The 17,825-nt window shown below is 42.9% G+C and overlaps 3 protein-coding genes, 1 long non-coding RNA gene and 1 pseudogene across 4 annotated transcripts; 4 read left to right on the top strand and 1 right to left on the bottom strand.

The window, feature by feature from the left end:
* Window positions 1–485: 485 nt before the first annotated feature.
* Window positions 486–17,825, bottom strand: part of LOC136486341 (uncharacterized) — a 30,398-nt pseudogene continuing 13,058 nt past the window's right edge.
* On the top strand, window positions 7,618–9,223 carry LOC136486346 (uncharacterized). Its single transcript, XR_010766775.1, has 3 exons — window positions 7,618–7,777; window positions 8,908–8,969; window positions 9,091–9,223. It is a non-coding gene; the product is annotated as an uncharacterized lncRNA (long non-coding RNA).
* Window positions 9,648–13,030, top strand: LOC136487139 (uncharacterized). The gene is made up of 3 exons (XM_066484269.1): window positions 9,648–10,990; window positions 11,128–11,315; window positions 12,431–13,030. The coding sequence occupies exons 1-3, from the start codon at window positions 10,159–10,161 to the stop codon at window positions 13,028–13,030; spliced, it is 1,620 nt and encodes a 539-aa protein (XP_066340366.1). The 5' UTR covers window positions 9,648–10,158.
* On the top strand, window positions 15,287–16,078 carry LOC136487138 (uncharacterized). The gene is made up of 4 exons (XM_066484268.1): window positions 15,287–15,422; window positions 15,534–15,615; window positions 15,691–15,817; window positions 15,914–16,078. Exons 1-4 carry the CDS (start codon window positions 15,290–15,292, stop codon window positions 16,076–16,078), a joined length of 507 nt encoding a protein of 168 aa, XP_066340365.1. The 5' UTR covers window positions 15,287–15,289.
* LOC136486342 (uncharacterized) lies at window positions 16,164–17,138 on the top strand. Its single transcript, XM_066483209.1, has 4 exons — window positions 16,164–16,544; window positions 16,630–16,685; window positions 16,791–16,854; window positions 16,941–17,138. Exons 1-4 carry the CDS (start codon window positions 16,236–16,238, stop codon window positions 17,109–17,111), a joined length of 600 nt encoding a protein of 199 aa, XP_066339306.1. The 5' UTR covers window positions 16,164–16,235; the 3' UTR covers window positions 17,112–17,138.

The following is a 17,825-nucleotide window of genomic DNA, read 5'->3' as shown; positions in this document are numbered from 1 at the left end:
AGACTGATTATGATCGACTGGATAGATGGATCACTTAATCGACCATGATTCTCTCGTATACATAGACGGGTGATGTTATGATTCTCTCATATACATAGACAGATGTTATCCAGTAAAACCTATTCTGCTCGTAATTAATAAGTTTCACAGTAGATCAAAATGAGTTCCAACAGGAAAATCTTGATTTGGCCATGGACTGCTAAAACCGGCTCAGTCCGGTTCCAAAACGATCCTGAACCAGTTTTTCCTAGATGTTTGCAAAATTATCCAAATTTAACTCTTTTTTACCGCATTTGATTTTCGAGTCCAATCTTCGGTTCTCCTAGTCATATTTTAGCTGAACACATGGACAAGAGGCATGCACAGAACATCAATGATGCGGCAAAAAGGTACTAGTACGACCAAAACCGTCTTCAACAATCTGGTTTATCTACATTTTATTTGAGTTCAGATACAATTGGGAACGTGTGCATCATCAGAAGCATCTATGAGCTAAGAATGTTTAGAGCAACCCTGCTCTGAATCAATCTCCTGAACAGAATACCCACACCATCTCCAAGGTCTCCCATGTTGCGCTCAAGCGCCCCCAACTGCCGCTCCTCGCACACAACCTTTCTTTTCTGGAACCTCTTGGACACAAGGGACCATTTGCTCGCGTTTGGACTGCCAACTTGCTCCAGCAAGAGCCGCGAAATGGATTCAAGCAGATAGACAGCCATCTCTCTGGCTTCTGCCATTAGTCTGACCACTCTGCAACCTTCAGCAGTAGCCTTGCTGGTCCGTCTTCTTCAGAGGCTTGTGTGCCTTCTTCGCCAGACGGACGAAGGAATCGATTTTGAGCTGGACAGCTGGGTCGTCTCCTCTCCTGAGCACTAGGCGCAGCTCCTGGACGCTCGTCTTCAGCTCCGCCAAGCTCTCACTACGAGATACAGTAGCTTTGTCGAGTGCCAGGGGCACTCGGCAAAGGCCCAAAAATACTCGGCAAATGTTTTGTCGAGTGTAACACTCGGCATACAACACACGTGAAAGGTCCTAATATGGCTAGAGGGGAGTTGAATAGCCTATTTAAAAATCTACAAATCAATTAGAACAATTTGATTAGTATAACAAATAGCGAAATGCAAACTTGCTCTAGCACTACAAGGGTTGTAAGCCATCTATCCAATAATGTTAGTTGCTATGATCACTAAACACACAATTTTCTATTTTACTACTCACTAAGAGCTCTCACACTTGCTACACTAAAGAGCTCCACTAGATGAACTTAAACTACAAAGCAAGCTCTCAATTCTAGTTACACTAAAGAGCTTGCTACAACTAATTTGTAAGAATATAAATGAGTGAGTAGGGTGATTATACCGTCGTGTAGAGGAGTGAACCAATCACAAGATGAATACTAAATCAATCACAGGAAGAATACGAACGGGCAAGAGACAACCAATTTTTCTCCCGAGGTTCACGTGCTTGCCGGCACGCTAGTCCCCATTGTGTCAACCAACACTTGGTGGCTCGGTGGCTAAAAGGTGTTTCACGAACCTCGTCCACACAATTAGACACCGCAAGAACCTACCCACAAGTGAGGAAACTCAATGACACGAGCAATCCACTAGAGTTACCTTTCAGCCCTTCGTCGAGGAAGGCACAAGACCACTCATAATCACCACGATCGGAGCCGGAGACAATCACCAACCTCCGCTCGATGATCCTCGTTGCTCCAAGCCATCTAGGTGACGGCAATCACCAAGAGAAACAAGTGAATCCTACAACAAAACACAAATACCAAGTGCCTCTAGATGCAATCACTCAAGCAATGCACTTGGATTCTCTCCCAATCTCACAATGATAATGGATCAATGATGGAGATGAGTCGGAGAGCTTTGGCTAAGCTCACAAGGTTGCTATGTCAATGCAAATGGCCAAGAGAGTGAACTTGAGCCGGCCATGGGGCTTAAATAGAAGCCCCCACGAAATAGAGCCGTTGGCTCCTCAGTCCACTAAAAAACGGGACGACCCGACGCACAGGTCAGATTGACCGGATGCTGGACCCCAGCGCCCGGTCACGCGATGTGTGCCACGTGTCCCCTGCTTCAAGCGCTGATCGCCAGATCTCAACGGTCATCAGTACATTTAAGTTATGACCGGACGCGCTGCTGCGAAGTGACCGGACGCAGGACCCCAGCTTCCGGTCGTTTCCAGTAAGGTACCAGTCATGATCGGACATGTTCGGTCACCACCGACCGGACACACCCAGCGTCCAATCACTCACTTTCTCCTCTGTGCGCCGCCACATCAGCGTACGTCCGCATTGACCAGACGCGGACCCTGAGCGTCCGGTCACTCTTCACGCCAGCATCCGGTCACAAGACTAAGACGTGCACTCACTGCTGCTACTGGCCGGATGCAGGACCCCAACGTCCAGTCACTACGTGACCAGCGTCCAGTCACTCTGTGAAACCCTGTCTTTTCTGTACGGGCGGAGACTCCACCGGTGGAGTTTTGAACCCTTGCTCAAATGTACCAACCACCAAATGTATCATCTTGTGCACATGTGTGTTAGCATATTTTCACAAAAATTTTCAATGGTGTTAGCACTCCACTAGATCCTAAATGCATATGCAATGAGTTACAGCATCTAGTAGCACTTTGATAACCGCATTTCGATACGAGTTTCACCCCTCTTAATAGTACGGCTATCGATCCTAAATGTGATCACACTCACTAAGTGTCTCGATCACTAAAACAAAATGGCTCCTACAATTTATACATTTATCTTAAGCCTTTTATTTTTCTCTGTCTTCTTTTCAAGTCCAAGCACTTAATCATCACCATGGAATCACCATCATCATGTCATGATCTTCATTTGCTTTACCACTTGGAATAATGCTACCTATCTCATAATCACTTTGATAAACTAGGTTAGCACTTAGGGTTTCATCAATTAACCAAAACCAGACTAGAGCTTTCAACACGACATTAATTTATCGGCAAACAGTAGTTTGCCGAGTGTTTTTTTATCACGCGCTCGGCAAATAGTTTGCCGAGTGTCAATAAACACTCGGCAAAAATAAACTCTTGGCAAAAAAATGTTAACGAGATGGCACAGTGACGGCGATTTTGCCGAGTGCACGATGGAAAAACACTCGGCAAATTTTCTCAACTTTGCCGAGTGTCAAGAACAAAACACTCGGCAAAGTTTCTAAACTTTGCTGAGTGTCCAGCGCAAAACACTCGAGTCTCATGTTAATCTAATAAAGACAAATATAAGGGGCTTAGGGGCCAGTCTTGTTTAAACCTGGTAATAACTAATACTGGTAGGTGCTAGTTGTGATGAAAGAAGACTTGTGATCAGCACTGAATTAATGAATTAATAAAGCAATTTGTCACAAAATAGGTCAACAACAGGCATGGACAACTAGACACATTCCACTTAACATAAACCTAGAATTCATCGCATTCTACAATAAAGCATAAACTGATCCTTTCAGCCTTTTAACTGTGTACCAAACTAGTAACGTCCACATATAGAGCAACTCTATCATTAAGACAGACAAGCCGGACATGCTCCTCCGCCAGCAAGCCTATCCATGTCGCCCAAAACTCCCCCAGCCGTCTGATCTTGAATCGTGTGGCGTGATTGCTCGGAGCGAATTTCACTGGAATCAGCTTCCGCCGCTCCTTAGTGGCTTCCACCGGCTTCTCGTCAGCGTAGTCCGGCTTCGACTCCGGAGCCAGCCCAGCGAATATATACCGCGGCTTCCGATTTTGGGTCCACATAGTCGGCCTCATCTCTTCCCCGTCCTCCCCCATTCCTCCCGTGGCTCGCACGGACGCCGCCGCCACCCACCCGCCGCTCGCGCCTCCCCTCCCTCTCCTTCTCTCCCACGGCGACGCACCGGCTACGGCCACGCCACTGGTCGCGGGTGCAGGTGCCGCGCAGCCCCGGGGCGGCGCGCCTGGCGAGGGCGCCGCCGGCGACCGACGTGGAGGCCGGCGCGGGTGGCTCGGCGATGACCCACTGCGACCAAGCACCAGGTAAAGGCGGCCTCCCTCCCTTGCTCCTCCTCTCCTTCACACTCGGGCACCTGGGTCAACCGGGGATCTGCGTGCTTCTCATCCACCTTTGCTAGGGTTCATCCGGGGCCTCCATGACCGGATCCAGCGCCTCCATGGCCGGATCCGTTAGTTCCCCCATAGGATTTGTGTCTGGCGTTGAGGGATGCGACATGGGGGCATCCTGCAGCGTTATGGACTCTAGGATCTATGCTTGTCGGCGTATGCGGCCTGTGCAACCTTGCCCGCTGATTAGCATGAGCGTAGAGCACCGACAGCTCCGGGCTACCACGTCGACGGCTGGTCTGGAACTGCTGCTGCACGCCGTCTACTCAAGCGTGGCCGTTGTCTGCTCAAGCATACAGTCGTTGCAGCCATATCATGCGTACACCTTGATGTGGAGAAAGGTTTGTGCGATCAGCACTTGAGCACCCTAGCAGTTTGTATGTAGCAGGCAGGTGTTGATTGAATCCAAGATTAAAGATGCCCGGTGCCCTTTGATCTAGGAGGTAGATAAGATATAGTGCGGTGTAAGCTTAGAATGATTACTTATATTAAATTTTATTGTTACAGATTGCTCCATCAAATGTCTCTTAAGGTTGTATTGAAGAATTTAGAGGTAAACTGAAGTAAATTGATAAGAAGCAGGTGTTCAAATGCTTCTTATGATGAAGTAGACTGATATTCGCTGGGCTGGGTTGTATTGAAAAATTTAGAAGGGTACCTACTGACACATAGAAACAAGTTGAGTTTTATATTAAAAGGTCTGTGTTCTAATTTGCATTTGCACATCCAAAATGATTTCGGTATTAGCAGAATGAAATTTTGGTGTGCATGCTGCTGCTTGGCTTCACTGCTTTCTTTTTCAACTGTATGCCAATTGATGCTTTTGTTTGCCGCATGCCACCACTTGGGGTACCGTATGATTTATGTTTGATTTCAGATTGTGCATATGTCTTCAAGTTACTTTAATCAATAATCCATCTATTTTTACTAGATTTCCCACATCCACATGTTTAGTTCACCAAATATTAACTGATTTGTTGTTGCTTATTGACATGGCATATTTACATAATACAGATATAGATGTGGTTGCCCTATTATTAGTCCTAATGATTATAGCTACAAAAATTTGTTTACTCTACACATGGATGTACTGTCTATTAGTCCCTTCTTTTATAAAATAAAACTGCAGTATAGCACCCATTTAGTGTTATAATGACCTTCAAAGAAAAGCTGGCTGACAGGTTCATACTTTTTTTGTTTTTCCCCTGTTTCCTATATGGAAATTTCCTTTTTCCTTTTAATGTGTTATTTTTAGACCTTACCGTCTGCTTGCAGTCACAGCACCTATTGCATGTGCTACCTATAGGATTCAGGTACACTAATCATCCCTCAGCACTCATTACCTTAACAGTACAAGTTTCGTACAGACTATAACTCATTCAGAAACACACATACCTAGATTGATGAACCGGTAGCTCCTGACTCAAAACAAAGATGGAGAGTTCACTGGACAGCAGAGCAAGGATGTGCCCACGTCTCAAGCTAGCCATGTATAATAACCGTGCTCTTGTGCACAGCATCGCTATCAATGTACAAAAGCGCCTATTAATGTAACGTAGATCCTCTGCTTTGCACTGTAAATCAGGTGACATAAGGCTATGCCTTTGTTTGTGTTTGTAAAAGCACAAACATCTCCAATCCTGACTCAGATCAGTATCTGTACAAATTTTCCTATGTAAGCATAGTAATGCTTTATCTTAACACCGCGTTGTTTCCTTATATGTTTGAACTTTTCCATGTGCATGTTACAGCCATAATCTATTTAACCAAAAGTCCAACCATACTACATCGACGTTAGGTTTCCTGAATTCGCAGCCACAAAGGCTCTTACTGCTAACCGATATGCATATAGGGAGCAATAGGCGATAGTAGTGTAGCATTGAGTTAGCCAATATTTGGGTAGGGCGAAGACATGCCTTTGGGTTACATGTCGTTCCTTACTGACTGAATCGACGCTATTTGTTTGATGCAGGATCAGCCATTTCAGAATGACATCTTTTATGTAACATGGTTTCGATCTGCTATTTTACTGTTTGTTGCGTGTAGGGAGCAATAAGCGATAGTAGTGTAAAGTTATCTTTTACTTGCTGTTTGTTTGGTGACCATATATATTTTTTTTGGGAAATTAGGACAATCTTTTCTGTATAGTGTTGCTCCAAATTATAATGTGATTTCTGTCATCTATTGGGTTTCGCCTAAACTATTTCATATGTTGCTGCAGGCACCGTTTTATTTTACGATTCATGCCCTTTGTGTATTGACCTAATTTGCTGTTGCTCTTGCTATTATTATGAGATAATACAGGTTCCTCAGCGTGCATCGCTGTCCTGGGTTGGATTATTTCGCTCTGCTAGACAGAAGGTGCTACGTCGTGCTCAGTTGGATAGCTGTTCGGTGTTCCTCAAGATCCTCTGTACTTGATTCCTGCTTGCTCTCAGGTAAGAGCGGCTCATCCTTGTATGCACACCTATTCTGCAAAGCAGTGCTTCTTATGATGAAGTAAACTGATATCCTCCTTTCTTTTGGGTTCTGCAAACACATTAGAAGGACGCGGTCGCTTCTTATGCCTATCTGGATATCGACACTGGTTTTAGTTTTGGCTCCGCACGAAGGCTTTGCCAAAAAAAATTTTAGATCGGCAAAATTTCCACCAAAAGTTTTTTTCTCGGCAAACAAATTTTTTATTTGGCAAACCCAGCATTGGCATCATGTTTGATTTATGTTTGATTTTCTACACGAGTAGCACAGCAGAGGGACACCGGTGATGACGAATTGGACATTATAAGTCATAAAAATTATTTGGACTGCTTTCAAGATTAGTTGTTTGCTGTTATACATGGGTTCATTGCTTTCTTTTTCAATTGTATGCCAATTGATGCTTTTGTTTGCCGCATGCCAACACGTGGGGTGCCGTATGATCTATGTTTGATTTCCTACATGAGTAACACAACCAAGGGCCACTAGTGAGGACGAGCTGGACATTATAAGTCATAAAAATTTTTTGGACTGCTTTCAAAATTTGTTTTGTGCTGTTATACATCTAAGGCTCTTACTGCTAACCGATATGCATATAAGGAGCGATAGGCGATAGTAGTGTAACATTGAGTTAGCCAGTATTTGGGTAGGGCAAAGACATGCCTTTGGGTTACATGTCATTCCTTACTGACTGAATCAATGCTATTTGTTTGATGCAGGATCAGCCATTTCAAAATAACATCTTTTATGTAACATGGTTTCGATCTGCTATTTTCCTGTCTATTGTGTATAGGGAGCAATAAGCGATAGTAGTGTAACGTTATCTTTTACTTGCTGTTTGTTTGGTGACCATATATATATTTTCTTGGGAAATTAGGACACTCTTTTCTGTATAGTGTTGCTCCAAATTACAATCTGATTTCTGTCATGTATTGGGTTTCGCCTAAACTATTTTATATGTTGCTGCACGCACCGTTTTATTTTATGATTCATGCCCTTTGTGTATTGACCTAATTTGCTGTTGCTTTTGCTATTGTTATGAGATAATACAGGTTCCTCGGCCTGCATCACTGTCCTGAGTTGGGTTATTTCGCTCTGCTAGACAAAAGGTACTACGTCGTGCTCAGTTGGAGAGCTGTTCGGTGTTCCTCAAGATCCTCTGTACTTGATTCCTGCTTGCTCTCAGGTAAGAGCGGCTCATCCTTGTATGCACACCTATTCTGCAAACCAGTGCTTCTTATGATAAAGTAAACTGATATCGGTCTGCTTTCTTTTGGGGTCTGCAAACACATTAGAAGGACGCGGTCGCTTCTTACGGCTGTCTGGATATCGGCACTAGTTTTAGTTTTGATTCCGCACGAAGGCTTTGCCAAAAAAAATATTTCAGATCTGCAAAATCCCCACCAAAAGTTTTTTTCTCGGAAAACAAATTTTTTTTTTGGCAAACCCAGCATTGGCGTCATGTTTTCTTCCAACTCATCATATATAGCTATTTTGAGGGATATTGCACAGCAATGTTGCTTACCTTATATATCTTGTATACATGAGGTCATACAGGATGGGACACATCTTTATGGTATAGAGATTGAACTGCCATCCAGTGTGCTTCACACCGGCCGCCGCACATTGTTTTTTTGGGGTCATCCACATTTAGAGGAGGCTTTAGCGTATGAGGCCGCAGCGTTCCAAGCTATTATTGCTTTGCAAAGGCTATATGGTTCGGCTGCTGTTGATTATAGTGTGCATGGATTACATATGTATAGAGCTATTGCCCAGCGGCTCCTCCCAATTGCAAATAGGGGTACACAACTTGCTAGATTGGTAATAGCGGTCTCAGAACAACCAAATGTGCTTTTGCCTGCGCTCGAAGTTTGTGCACGGCTCCTGTTAGATGAGGTCGCGGCTATTCCGCACGGTAGTGCTCTTTAGTGTTTCTAGGCTGTGCCTTCTTAGACTGTCTCTCTGTAATAATTTTTTGCTTCCATTGTAACTACAGCTTCCTAAAGCAATAAATCAGATTCAATTGTGGAACTATGTTTTCGCGTTTCGTTACTTACATCTTGTTTGCTACTGAAGCCATGGTCGTGCTACCACATTCTGGCATATAGACGCAGATTCCTGAGTTATAGCTGTGTCCAAAATTTTTTACTGCACACCTAATTTGTTCATGCCATTTATGGCCATTTACCTTTTTCCGAAGTACCTGCTTCATACCTTTTTCTGTGTTAAAACTCCCATCTCTCTATATTACTCATATTATGTGTCAGTCATGTATTTTCCCCCTCCAAAAAAAACCCTGTTCATGTCTCTTCATAGTAAGATGCACAGCCAGCGAAACCACATGGAGTAGCCGCTTCCTATGGCTGCACGACAGACATGTATGTAAAATGCACTTTGTTTTAGTCGCCATTTTGTATAAAAGATCTCTGGAACTAATTCCCGAGACCTGCATATTTGTCTATATTGGTTAGCCTAACAGTATATGCCTATATATGGCAGTGGAGGCTCCTGTGCATGCAGAGAGCTCCGGTACACCGACATCGGCAAGGCGCCGCGCAAGACCACGTATGTGCCATCAGCTGTTCAGGCCCCCATGTGTACATACAGCATTAGATTCATGCTGTTCCTGCGTCTACTCAGGAAACAATACTTCGTGTGCTCTAGAAACATCCAATCCTGCTGCATGTAGGAACAAAAGAAGGAAACTGTTAAACCAACATCGCCTTGTCTGGAGAGGTATTTAGACCTACTAGACACACACACACACACTCTATCTATCTCCTTCCATATCCATATTCCTAAGACCTAGAGTATGTGTACAGGTGCTGCATCTAAGCAAAGTGCTGATCTAGAGTGTGGCCAGTTTGATGAGGCCTTCGTAGAAGCCCTCAAAGGTACTGATTCCATATGTTCACAGCACATGTGCCTTTACTTTAAGCACAGTGCACAACCCAAGCCCAAAAAAATAGCTTCTTACTATGCATCTTCCTATTCCATATCTATGAACCAGTTTCGTATCCTGGAAGATCATATTATGGTCCACCTGATCGGCAATGCTGCAACTGCCGAGCCATTTTTTGGCACGCCGAAAGAGTTGGCAAGGACTCCCAGGGTTCTTCGGGCTCAGTTATCTATAACAAGTGCTGCAAAGGAGGCAGAGTCGCCATTCCGCGGTTCCTGCCAAGACCTGAGCCTCTAGCAACTCTTGTGAGGTCTGACGGTGGTCCTATCTCCAATAAATTTATGAAAAATATCAGGCAGTACAATTGCCTTTTTGCCTTCACTTCGATGGGAGCAAACATAGACCGATCCATGAATGATGGTGGAGGTCCTTCGGTTTTCAAGATTTGTGGACAAATTCACCACCGCATAGGTTCTTTGCTGCCACCGGATGATGAGCCTGCCAAGTTCATACAACTATATGTGTATGATACATCGCACGAGGTGCAAAATAGAATTGCTTCTTTAGGTCATCATGACGCTAGAGGATCGGATCTAGATCCTGCTATTGTTCAGTCCCTAGCTGCCATGCTTGATCAACACAACTCATTTGCGCAGTAGTTTCGGATGGCGAGGGACCGGTTGGCAGATGATGAAACAGAAGACTTTGTTATTCGCATAGTTGGCCCAAGAGATGGTGATCCGCCTCAGTACAGCTTACCAACCATAGATCAGCTAGCTATGTTAGTAGTTGGTGATTTCAGTTACGAAGCCTTTGAGCGGGATATTATTGTGCAGAAACAAGCAGGAGACCTTCAACAGATTTTTGCTATGCATCCCGCTTTCATGGCGCTTCAATATCCTTTGTTATTTCCATATGCTGAGCGCGGTTGGCAAGCTGGGGTTCTGTACGCTGGAGTCATACAGATAAGAGCCAATGCTCATATAAAAGTCACCATGCAGGACTACTACTGCTACATGTTCCATTATAGGAAAGATGAACCAAATCTGTATCTGTGTTATGGTGCACTCTCAAGTCAAGCTAAGGTGGATGCTCGGGCCTGTGTAGATGAAAACAGGTTACGATACATAGTAGAAAACCAAGCTAATATTAGAATGGAAAGTATCCAAGGAATTTGTGATGCAATAAACAGAGGATCCACAGAGGGCAGCGAGATGGGGAAGATGACCGTGCTCCCGGCGTCGCACATGGGTGGCAGACGTTACATGATACAAAATTATCATGATGGGATCGCTATTTGTCGAGAATATGGTCCTCCAGATTTCTTCGTTACTTTCACATGCAATCCTAAATGGCCTGAGATCACTGAAGCCATCTTTGATCCTGGACAAAAGCCAGTTGACAGGAATGATCTGATAGTCAGGGTCTTTAATATGAAATTAGAGGAACTTCTACATGATATCAAAGCTGGTACATCTTTTGGACCCTGCAATGCAGGTACACTCATGTTTATGCATAGTGTCTTGCTATCCTTGCTTCAATACAGTCCTTTCCATTCGTACCTACCTGCATGCTGTTTCCTAACAAGCCACTCTTTCTTACAAATTCTTAAGATCCCTCTTTTTCCAATGCAGTGCTTCACACTGTCGAATTCCAGAAAAGGGGACTGCCACATGCCCATATTATTCTATGGACTTCCACGGATACATCAAGTCCAACTACAGCAATGATTGACAAATATGCCGCTGCAGAGATACCTGATCCAAAAATAGATCCACTTGGCTATGCTCTTGTCTCCGAACATAGATACATGGCCCTTGTGGTAAAGACAACCCAAAATGTCCCTGCATGAAAAAGAAAAAATGCTCAAAACATTTTCCCAAGCCATATGAGGCAGCCACTATAGTTAACAAGAATGGTTTTGCAGTGCACAAGAGACGAACAAATGCACTTTTTGTTAAGAAATGAGACTTCCAGATGGATAATAGATGGGTTGTCCCATATAATATGTTGTTGCTCAAAAAGTACCAGGCACATATAAATGTTGAATGGTGCAATAAAACGACCTTCATCAAGTACCTCTTCAAATATGTAACCAAGGGAGCTGATTGTAGCAAAGCTTACCTACAGAGGGTTCAGAAAGGCCAGCCAGCACCATATGATGACGAAACAAACACTATAAATGAGGTAAAAGAATACCTCAATTGCAGATATATCTATGAACAAGATGCATGCTGGAGAATATTTGGATATGACATCCATAGACACCACCCAGCGGTAGAGAGAATGCCTGTCCACCTTCCAAACAAAAATTTTGTAAGCTTTAGTGCAAGAACCAAAATGGAGAGATTAGTATCAGCAGAGTTTTTGAGAAGAACAATGTTGACTCAGTGTTTTAGGTGTAATGCAATTTTTCCTGAAGCTAGAGCGTTCACTTATCCGCAATTTCCCTCTAGATGGTTATGGGATCAAAGAGACAGGAAATGGCATAAGCGGAGGCAAAAGTTTGGTAAGATAGGCAGGCTCCATTATGTGCACCCATTGGCTGGTGAGCGGTACTACCTTCGCATGTTGCTTCTAATAGTGAAAGGTGCCACCAGCTATGAAAACCTTAGATTTCATAATGGAAAATATCATCACACTTTCAAAGAGGCATGCCGATCACATGGTCTCCTTGGTGATGACCAAGAGTGGTATAATGCCTTTGATGAGTCGGCTGCTTGGGCTACTTCGGCGCAGCTACGAAGCTTGTTCGTTACCATGATCCTGTTCTGTGAGGTAGGTGATGAAAAGAGTTTCTTTGAAAAAGTATGGCGCCATCTATCTGATGATATTATCTATCAATATAGAGATATGGTCGATGATCCAAACTATGCAGTACCTGATTCACGAACTAGAGATTTTCTTCTCGATGAGCTAGCCATTTTATTCTCGCAGAGTGGTAAGAACATAGCTAACTACAATCTGCCTCCAAAGACCCATTCTGAATATCCTGTTCTACACAATCGTCTGGTTGAAGAGGAACTATCACATCCCTCGGATCCATCCATTGATATGAATAGTCCAACTATTTCTCTCAACGAAGATCAGGCAAATGCTTTCAACACAATAGTCCAGAGAGTTGAACAAAACCAGCCTAAATTCTTCTTTGTTTCAGGATACGGAGGCACCGGTAAAACATACTTATGGAATAGAATGGTTGGATATCTTAGAGCAAAGAATAAGATTGTACTGACCGTGGCTTCCTCGGGTATAGCGGCGCTGCTGCTCCAAGGAGGTCATACAGCTCACTCAAGGTTCAAAATTCCTTGTGAGGTAGAAGAGGATACAGTCTGCGATGTTAGTAGGGGCACAATGCTTTCTGAGATTATTGAGCTCACAAGCTTGGTCATCTGGGATGAGGCCCTCATGGCTAATAGGAGATGCTTCGAGGCCTTAGACCGCACATTCAGAGATATTGAAAAAACCAAAAGCCCAGAGACTGCTCATATACCATTTGGTGGAAAAGTTGTTGTTCTAGGAGGGGACCTCAGATAGATCTTACCTGTGGTTGAAGGTGGTACCAAAGAAGATATCATTAGCTCCACTATCATCAGGTCTCGGTTATGGGACCATGTTGAAATCCTGAGTCTAAAATAGAATATGCGATTAGTATGTTCACTAGATGATCCTTCTAAACAGCAGGAGGTGGCAGCATTTAGTAGGTGGATATTGGACATCGGCGAAGGCAAAATACCGTGCACGGCTAGAGACGGAGACGACGAACCAAGCTAGATTACAGTACCACAGCGACTGCTTATCACTCCTAATGAGGACAGACTTACAGCTATTGTCCACTCAGTTTATCCTAACTTTCGTGCCAGATACAAAGACCCTGTATACTTATCACAGAGAGCTATACTAGCTCCAACAAATGAAATGACAGATACTGTTAAAGATTACATGATCCCCTTAGTCCCTGGTACAGAGAAGGAATGCCTGAGCTCAGATACTATTGACAAATCCACCGCTCAACAAGAAGCATATGACCTCTTATACCCAATTGAGTTCTTAAACTCAGTCAGTGGTAATAATTTCCCATAGCATAAAATCATTCTGAAACCAGGAATCCCAATAATGTTACTGCGCAATCTCAACCAAAGGGCTGGTCTTTGCAATGGCACAAGATTGATCGTCACTTCGGTTGGAGAATGGACAATTGAAGCTAAGATTATGAATGGGCGACAGGCAAATCAAGCCTTCGCTATACCTCGCATAACCTTAACTTTAAAAAGTAACAATTGGCCATTTGTTCTACAGCGCCGACAATATCCTATCAGAGTATGCTACGCTATGACAATCAACAAGAGCCAGGGACAAACTCTCTCAGCTGTTGGCGTCTACCTCAAAAAGCCTATTTTCTCACATGGACAGCTATACATTGTTGTGTCACGTGCAACTACAAAGCAAGGTATGAAGATATACATCGAAGATGACGATGGAAAAGCTACCAATGAGACCAAGAATGTAGTCTACAGAGAAGTGCTTCAGTATTTAGACTAGATAAAAATTGAAACCAGCCATACCTATGCATTTCACCTACCAAACTCCACCTGGTTTCAGTAGTATTTTGCTTCCTGTTTGTGTCTGTTAGGCCCATGATAGTTTAAGTAGTGTACCTATATATGTACAGTTCGTTGCAACAGGCCTACGTGCCTACCATAGCCGAAATTTGGCTTGTATAGATGCTTTTGGAAATCCTTCCACAGAGGGACTTAGGTAGTGCTGTCAATATGTACATGAATGCAGCGTCTGCACTTTTTTTGATAAACTAAGAAATGAAACAGTAGCTGCTTATCCAAAAACGGAAAAAGAGAGCAACCTTCTATTTCTGCTATTTTAAAACTGCCTCCATACCAAAAATAACACTTTCTTTCATACATACTAGGTACACCATGCAGCAGCCAAGGTTTCTCAGCAATTTGCAGAAAGGTCGCCACGCACAAGGCATAACTACTCGAGTCATCAGAAAATGGACACACTATGAAAACATGGGCCAGGGACCACCTCTGTATGTTGGCATGGTTCTAGCAGACGCATGGGTACCTTCCTGACTTGGTCAAAACCATCTTAAAATTAGTTAGCCTTCAAAAAATAGAATCAATACTATACCTTCTGCTATTACATGTTCATATTGATAGCATCTAATCAGTTCATTGCGTATTTACAATTACAGGGACACACCATGTATACAGAGATTTCAAATGACCTGATCAAATCCAAGGCGTCTCTTTTTGAAGTTGGAAAGGTTTATATTATCAAGAAATTTCTCGTTGACAGTGCCAAGAAAAGCTACAGGCCAGTTGACAAAGATCTGATGATAGAGATGGCAGCCCAAACGACTGTTGAGGTTGTTCAAAACCCTCCACAAACAATTCCTGAATACATTTATAGGATCACTCAGTTCCCAGCCATAAAACCAACATGAATGGTCTACAACTTAACAGGTTCGTTGTAGATCTAGAATATGTTGCAGATAAGCTCTATCTTCACTTTCAGTTTGTTATTTTCTTGTTAACTGGTGCTGTTGACCTCTAAATTTTTAAGATGTCATTGGTTACCTCGTCAAGTATGAAGCGACGCATACATTTGTGCCAAAGAACCAAGAAAAGGCAAAAACGCTCAGAGAGATCTATATCAAGGATCTAATGTATGTAACTGCCTATGTCACAGGCTACAACACCTTGCACTTACCACCCGCCTATACAGGTGTAAAAATATATATTCATCCACAATTAATTCCCATCCAGAGACACTATGATGAAGATTACCCTGTGGAGCGAGCATGCTAGAGCTTTCAACATTAGCAATATATACGACAGTGAGGCTGGTAATGTTATTGTTTGCCTTGTTGTTGGATGCATACCACGAGAGGATATTAAAAATAATGGTAATTTATCTTCTACATTCGAGACCAAAGGTCATAGGCATATGCCCATCTACCATAGTAAACCAGCATACTTTTTCACTCTGAAAATTGTTCGCCTCTGGCCTCTCGCAGATAAACCATGCCTAACAAGAAGTTCAGCCTACTGCTACTACTTGAACCCCAACATTCCAGAGGCACGTCCTTTCTACTCTAGGTACAGCCTTCGTCGACCTGATCCCATATGTAACTAAACCATCATATGCTGCAACACTCAAATTGCCGTTCTCAGATTCAAAAACACCCCGGTGTACATCGATCGACCAACAGATGAAGAGACTCACTCTCCAGCTGAAGACATTGAGCTTCCAGAGAAAACTATAGATGCACTCAACCAGGTTGACCCTTTTGATGAAGAGGTACGTGGCACACATATTACACTCATTTTTTCACATCTTTGTACATACCTTGTCAAAACATTCGACACCTATCTACTAACCCTATAATATGAACAGGGACCCTTCAAGTGCACGGTAACAGTTGTCTCCATTATAAACTCAACCAGCTGGTGGTACATGTCTTGCAAGCTGTGTAAAAAAAGGCTGAACAACAGGCGGATGGAAGCTATAGATGTCCAAAATGTCAAGGCACAACTACGGTTCCTAGGTACCTATTGCTGAAACCACTTCTGCTTAAAATACACACATACGCAGACTATTTCTCTAGGTACTTATAGATCCACTGTTTCCTAAATTGCACAGGTACCTAATATCGTTCACAGGACGAGATGAAACAGGTGAAGCTAGATTCTTTGCTTATGAGGATGAAGCCTACAAAATGATCCAGAGAGACTGTGAATCAGTGATGAACCCATTAGCTCCACGAGATGCCTTGTCTCAGCCATTACAGAAGATCATTAATAGCACGTTCCTGCTCTCTGTTGATCTTACTAATGATTCATGCAAGAGCACAAAATACAAACAATACCAGGTCAAGGCTGTTTTAGCAAGAGCACCAAAACAGTCTGAAACAGACATTATTTCCATGTCTCAGTATGAAGAAGAGAACCCAACAAATGCCTCTACAAATATCGATAGTCCACAACATCCAAGTGAGGTGCTTCTGATTGAGTCAGGAACACAACAGGTAACCAGATTTTATACAAGCTTATTCCATTATGCTAATGTTTATAAACATACTGCCATATTTGTCTTGCTATGACATGAAATAGACTCCAGTACCAGCTCTTGACACTGATAAAGAGACCTGTAAAGATGATGATACCAGGTGCTTTACAAAAAATACTCGAACCGGCAATTTTACATGATCCATACAAGACAAACTTTGATCAATATATTTATCTAATAGTACTTCATTCTTTGTCTCTGTAAGATCGTCGGCAGTTCATCCCGGTGCTCAGAGGAACCTATTCGGCCACCCAGATTCGACGAACAAGGTCAGCTACATTGATGTATATAATTCAAGATTCCATACATAGCATAGTGACACAAGGGTCTAACATATTAATGGTACAAGTTACAGCATGATGATGTTCAGAACGATGAAGAAGACCAAACCATCAACGACCTTAAGAGACTTGCTGCACAGGATGTTTCATCGTCGAAGACAAAATCCAAGAAGTATGCTGGAAACACTAATATGCTTCACATATTTATAGACCCATATCACTTCTCTTCGTTTACTGACTCTTAAAAAAATTACAGACCAAGGTCTCTCTCTGAAGGCCGCGCTGAAAAGAATGGTGCCCACAGCTAAAATACCTTTCCGGTATCACTAAGGTAACCTTATACATCGACTACACGCAAAGTACATTTATGAGAACGGAGTTCGGCTCGATACATCAATTCACTTCAGATAACACACAAAACAGCCTCAACAAGAAATTTTGCATTGTCTATTTACACTAACTAAAAAAAAATTTCCCAAACAGGTAACGCCGATGATGTAACCGAATGCTCCAGGCTTTTGCTCCAGACTCTTGTTGTCTGCAGTATGAAACTGTGTTCCAGTGCTTTGTAATCACATGAACTTTGAAAGGTGCCTGTTCCCTGTACAGTTCCCAGGCTTCTTTCATATGGTAGAATATTCGCCAAGACTAGAACAATTCAACTCCAAACTTAAAATAGGAGCCTCTTCCCTGTATAATTCTCAGCCTCCTTTTATATTCTATGGTTGTAGTCATGATTACCTCAGTTTATCTCCGCTTAAACTATGGCATGCTATAAACATGTGAACTTCCTGTAATGGCAAACACATCAGGCTGAACCACAGATTATGTAGTGTTAACTATTTCCTGTACTTTCATCTGTCCTGCAGCTTGGAGCTTTAGCAATCAGCCTGTGACTATTGCTATAACTTCAGTTGCTGATTCTTAATTGGACGTTCAGTTGCTATAGCAATCAGCAT

The sequence above is a fragment of the Miscanthus floridulus genome, chromosome 10 (assembly GCF_019320115.1).
Source record: "Miscanthus floridulus cultivar M001 chromosome 10, ASM1932011v1, whole genome shotgun sequence".
NCBI classification, from domain to species: Eukaryota; Viridiplantae; Streptophyta; class Magnoliopsida; order Poales; family Poaceae; genus Miscanthus; species Miscanthus floridulus.
This window is presented reverse-complemented; position numbering and strand designations above follow the sequence as displayed.